The 6484-nt window shown below is 35.2% G+C and overlaps 1 protein-coding gene across 1 annotated transcript; it reads right to left on the minus strand.

The window, feature by feature from the left end:
• Positions 1 to 722: 722 nt before the first annotated feature.
• Positions 723 to 5607, minus strand: LOC140822957 (peptide deformylase 1A, chloroplastic-like). The gene is made up of 4 exons (XM_073183985.1): positions 5090 to 5607; positions 2179 to 2268; positions 2028 to 2095; positions 723 to 1137 (listed from the first exon to the last, which is right to left on the minus strand). The coding sequence occupies exons 1-4, from the start codon at positions 5495 to 5497 to the stop codon at positions 897 to 899; spliced, it is 807 nt and encodes a 268-aa protein (XP_073040086.1). The 5' UTR covers positions 5498 to 5607; the 3' UTR covers positions 723 to 896.
• Between the last annotated feature and the right edge of the window lie 877 nt (positions 5608 to 6484).

A 6484-nucleotide genomic window follows, 5' to 3' on the forward strand; every position in this document is an offset into this window, starting at 1 on the left:
AGTGATTTGTCTAGTTGTTCGACTATATTTGACGGGGAATAACAAACGAAAAGTATTCCGATGATATACGCATTATAAGATAGTTAATTCGATTGATTTGATTTTGTCATAAGAAAAACTTTACTTTGAACCTTTTTCTGAACTTTTTAATCTAATTTCGGTCATAAATATATAGTTAAAAGTTAAATATCTCATAAAATACTGTGGATATAATTATGCAACTCAAACATGTTAAAAAAACAAGTTTGGAATTAGACTTAAATGGGTCAAGAAGGAAACTAGTGCTTCAAAATCTTGATGAATTGTGTCTCAGGTTGTTGGAGTGCAATAATTGTGATTATTTGGTGAATGATCGAACCGTGATGTACGAGATATTATACAGTATAAAAGATTTAATTTTCACCGTTATCACCAATTATAGTTTTGGAAAAACGACAAACGCTTAATTCTCAATTGGTGTCAGAGTCAAAGTCAAATGTTGATTCTCATTTATTGCAATATATACAATTATTGAGAGGAAGATTGTGGGAGTACAATAATTGTCCTGCTTGGTTAGCTATCTAACCGTAATGTTTGAACTTCTGTACATTTTAAAAAATTTGAGTTGCACTGTTATCATCAGCTAAAGTTTTTGAAAAAATAACAAACGCTCTTTCCTACACACGTCTTAACGAACTGAAGCTTTTTCTTCCAAGAAAAAAGTATCATCCCTGCTGACTGGCACATAATGGGTACCCAGAGAGATGTCTAACATTTTAATTGATCAACATTAGTAGTAATCTGCATTGCTTCGGTAGAATATGGTTTCCGCGCAGCAAGAATTAATCTCAAGAATACTCTTTACATTCTACAAAAAAAGAATATTACTCCATCTGGATGAGATTTGAAGAAAATGTTTAGCAAACACCCAGCTGGGCGCACCCGTTTGCAAGTGGTAAATCCAAATTCTCAACCGTCCTGAATGTTCTCGGCTCCATCCGGTCAACATATAGTGTCCCGTCTAGGTGATCGCATTCGTGCTGAAAAACTCGAGCCTGCCAACCTGAAGCATTGACTTTGATCTGTTGACCATCTCGATCATAGCCTGTAACTTCAACCTCTAAATGTCGATTCACTACTGCTCTGAAACCATCAACGCTGCAAATGAACGACATCAGATCGAAGTCAAGGACAACAAAAAAATCTCAAAATTCAAAGCGTTGATGCTAGCGTTCCATTCCCAATATTTCATGACTCAAGTGACTAATATGAAAATAAAACACAATCCAATTAGTAACTTATATGTCTTGCATACAATATGCAACCAAAACATATTTTTATCTAATCATTGCAATCCACGTAGGAGATATTTCTTCCAGATTCCCGTGATTATTCAACAATCTTCTCAATGTTCACAATTTTCAAACACACAACATTTTCCAGGTATTTGCTATCACAGTTATCTATTGACAGTTATCATATCTCCCAACAGTTGCCTTTTATTAGTAAGCATCACACTTGTTTCAAGCAGTACTCTGTTTTTATAAATTTCTTTTAGATTCAGTGATTCTTTCCACAGTCCAACTTAATCAAACTTTTGATAACACCACAAGTTTATAGTGTTTTCGTTTGGTTTTATCCTACATCTTTAACCCTAGATTGTCATCATAGGATTAAGACTATTTGCCAATGAACAAGCTAGCATAACTTCAAAAGTCATTTAAAATCCAAACACAAAAAGCAGGCTCATCATCGCATTGAGCAAGAAGTGGCAACATATGCACAATAATTAGCAACCTCCAAAATGAACAATTATGAAAATAAATAACTTTTTTCGTTTGCATTTTTCGGAAATTGTTAGGTTTCAAGAACATTTTCAATGTTTTTATGATGATTCTTACACACATTAAATATAACATGGAACTAAATTGATTTTAAAATCATTAAGACAACCCGTTTTCAAATATTATCATTCAAAAGATAGCAGGAGGCACAAAAATGATAACAAAAGAAAGATTGAAAGGAAAACAAATTGCATTTTAGCGTACCTCAAACACCCTTCAAAAAATAAGGCGGTTTTATTACCCTTCTTTTCGAGTTTCGGGTTTATCACAACCTGCATGAAATGGACATATTAGTTCCCTCCACATTTAAGTGTCAAGACTTCAACAAAAGAATCAACTTCACATTGGCAAGTACCAAAAGATCAAAAGGCCTCCGGTCTTGCTTTTTTGTCTCTTCCTTAGGAGCATACCCAATGTATTCCTTTGTGTCTTCCAAAACAATTATCTGTTAACATTAAAGAATAAGGAAACCACGCCATAAACATTCTCATTTCATCATCCAAGACCACGTGTTAAAAAGAAAAATTAGCATAAGCCAAAACTAAATTTCTACAGAACAGCCCAACTTCATCGGAAAATATTTTGATGCTTGTTGGCTTCAATATAAAGATAACAATATCATTAAGTTATTCACAAAATACGGTCAGATTAGGTGACCAGAAGAGAACAGTTGGCTTGTTTTAATTTAATGGCATTAATTTTCTATTCACAAGAAAAATATTTTGGTATCTTTCTTCATCTGATTACTCAGATAGCGCAAGATGAATGGTGTTTTACACATTAGATGGTAGCACCATAAATCACATTATTAGAGCCCGTGATCTATAAAAGGTTCCTAGTCGATGAGCAATCAAGAATGAGATATCAATTAACCCACACTGGAGATTAGATATTCATAACATGTCCTAAATCTTGGGCAAGGCATGTTGCGTTTCATAGGCATCATTATATAGATGTTGACACATATAGATAGGTGCTAGTTAGAAAATGAATTCACTAGATGATCCTTCCTCGAGATTCTCTACATGGTTCTGTTGGGTTGAGAAACACAAACAATCTTATTTTGATGATAACAAAGATTTTTATTGTGTTTCTAACATATTTCCTCATGTGTGAAGTTTCTCTCTCAAGATAAAAGTTGAAAGTAGAATTTCGCTCGAACTGAAAATCTGGCAAGTTTCAGTGTTTCATTGATATCTCCCATCTCAATGATGCAAATGACCAACCGTCAAGACCACTGAATAGAAAACTCAATTTGGGACAAGTCGTGTTTTATGTCAGTTGGACTAAATCGGATATTATCTAGGCAAACTGATGGTTGCAAAATCAAAATGATTGCACGAAAACAGCAATCAGTTGAGCTTGAGCAGTTGCGGTATTTTGGTCAGCCTGATCTGCTCGATTATCCAAATGAAACGATTCAGTATGCGTTACAAAGCAAAGAAGATGATCTACAAATCATATTCACAAGTCAAAGTGTTAATCGGAATGTAAGATGCCAATAAATGATGATGAATATACATGTTCTGCGCATACTGAAATCAGCTGATTTCAGCAGACCTTATCAGTTTGGTCTAGTTGAGCAGAGGAGAAAACTGACCAGTTTAGCAGATGATCAAAAGTGAACCAATTTAGCAGATGAGCAGACAAGAACTGAACCAGTTGAGCAGACCAAAACTGAACCAGTTGAGCAGGAGCAAAACTGAATGACCAGTTTAGGCTCGGGAAAATATCCGACAAGGTGGAAATGACCGTTTCAATATCAGCAACAGTACAAAACTTTACAAACGGTCATATTCTTGTATCTAACATACAAATCATTGTTGGAGTCCATCAATACAACATCTTGAAGATCAAATACAAGTTTTGGAAGTGGATTCAACGCATGGGCAACCTACATGAAGAAATGAGCTAGAATGAGAGCAAACCCAAGTGTGAATATATATTTGAGAGATATACACACTTTAATGGATTAAATCCTCACACACAATCATTCACATATATACATGAGAGTTGAGCTTCAAAGTTTAGCTCATTGTGAGGTTACGGAGTGGTATAAATCAAAGTTTTCTAGTAGATCCTTCCCAAGGAGAAAAAGGGGTGATTTAGGAGTTGTTAATCTCCGAAACATCCATAAACAAATTCGTCTCTTTTTATTTATTGCATTTACTTATCATTGCTATTGTTTTTAGGATGCATTGTTGAAGCATTTTATGTGTATTTCAAATACTAAAGTGTTCGATAAAATATTTCAACCATAATGGTTTTTACTCATTCAACTTACATATCATTTAAATTCTTCACAAAATATTTAATTGGTTTCTACGAAAGATTATTTTGAGTGTCTTCCGCTTGGTTTTGAAAATCAAACTCGATTCAATTCATCGATGTTCAATATTCCAAGAAACGAGCTATTGTAGCTCAACGATTATCCCTCAATCGATCATATCAGGTTTCAAGAAGGGAATTTGAAAGAACACATGCGCATCAATCCTCATGACTAGAGGCAACTGTGGTCTGGTCTTGTTCGATCGCGTTGTGTTTTAAATTGATTACCAATCCACTGCCCGTCACTAGGTTTCCATTTCGGGTACAGTTGTGATCAAGGCAGAAACCAGTGTTTTATTAAGTATTTTACAATCAAAATGCTCATGCAGGTGCTACTCGTTTTAATCTGGGTGTTAGCAACATGCAGATGACATGTGCCATCCGCGACCAGTAGATTTTGTAAGTGTTTCATTGAAATGATAGATGTGATGGATTTAAAATAGACCTATCTGTCATTCCAAATTCATCCCACAAATCCCTCCTTCCAAATCAAATATTTCCGTCTGCGCACAATCTAAGTTCCGTCATTCACAAGAGAGAGTTTAATTTTTGAAGGTCTTTTATAACTAAAAGAAAGATTTGAATCTCCAATCTTCTTCTTTTTTATATAGATTTGATAATCAAGGTCAAATGAAAGGATAAACACCTTACCTTAACTACCTAAGCTATCCTGTAGCAATTGGTGGGATTTTCATAGTAACATTATTGAAAAGGCCAGGAGTTCATTTGAAAAAGATTTTAGCTTTGCTTTGATTCATATACTGGTAGCAAGAAACCCAGAAATTAGAATGTGGAATCCATGGGTCTTCCATACTTACTTGGGATTTCGAAGATTCATTACAAGAGAAGTAAAAAATCAAATGCCGACATCATTCTTAACCATTCCTTTTGAAGACAGTATTCATGATATCAACAAAAAATAAATAAAAATTACTAACCCTCAAGGGAATGCCAATTTGAGGAGCAGCAAGCCCAACTCCAGGCGCTTTCCGCATGACCTTCACCATATCATCCACAATCTTCTGAATTCGCTCCGACTTGATTTCTTCGGCTCGTACCTCCTGGGCCGGTTCATGTAGAACCGGGTCCCCAGCTTTCACGATATCCGGCAGGACATTCTTTTTATCACCTAATCCTAGCAACCAACCGGCTCGTACAGTCGTGCCCGAGCCCGAGCGGGGGCTGTGATTCCTCCTTGGTACCATAAACTCGGGTCTGGTAACACACCGAATTTCAAGTCGAGTTCGAAACAGTGGGGCGCTTGAAATGGCTGTCAAGCATTTCTGCGCGAAGGTTGCTGTAAAGAAAGCTCTTTGAATGCTTTCCATCGTGAACTCGGAAGTCATCAATCGCCGTAGGGGCTTTGAACTTTTGTATTGCTGTTCAAAAGTGTGGGCATCGTTTTGGGCCTACGCGGTTCTAAAAGCATAGTGAAAGATCATATTTTTTTGGGGTAGTTCCAAATTTGATCCTCGATACTTCAGCAATTCCCAATTCAGTCTTTCTTCTTTTAGTGATCTGAAATAGTCTTTTTTTCTTTTAGATTAGATATTTGCCTCAATTTTAGTCCGAATTCTTATTTTATCCTTAATTTTTTATTTACTTTTTAAATTTCATTTTGATTCCGTAAATAAATTAAATTACATACATTTTGACCAAAATGTCGTCGGGTTGTCTTAGTTGGATTTTACATGCAACTCCTCACAGCCTAATCATATATATAGTCATAACCAATGGTTCCTGTCAAAAATTCCTTCAACAATACTAGCACATTCTTATTTCGTTTTCTATCTCAAAGCCTAGAGTAATAAATTTAATTTAAAATAAGCATAACATGAGATAGGTAAAAGCCTGATAATTTTATTCAAACATACATATTATTATATTGTAACCTCCTGTAGATGAAGAGATAATTTTTTTAGCTACTAATTGTAGCTGAAAATACCACATAAAATAAAAGAGAATATTACAATATTTATTCGAAAGAAAATTGAAGAGAATGGTCGATGCCTTCAATCAGATATAAGCTCCTTGATAGATTTGAAATCTGGACTTCACACTTTGTTGATAACTTTGCATTATTATTTGTCAGTTGTTATAAGTTATTGTTGACAGCTACTTTTGAAGAATCTCATTTTTTCTTTTGTATGTCACTCTTGGTAGTGGTTTTGTGGGTCATATCTTCAACTGATGTAGTGGTTTTATCCTCGAGGAAAACGTGTCTTGCGTAATCCTTTGCCACTTGGATTGTCTCTGTAATATGTTTACGGTCATATCTTGACCAAAAATCCTTCCCGAATTCTGGCTTTTATTGGTTTGGGTACTTTAGGCAG

Source organism: Primulina eburnea, chromosome 2 (assembly GCF_022965805.1).
Source record: "Primulina eburnea isolate SZY01 chromosome 2, ASM2296580v1, whole genome shotgun sequence".
NCBI lineage: Eukaryota > Viridiplantae > Streptophyta > Magnoliopsida > Lamiales > Gesneriaceae > Primulina > Primulina eburnea.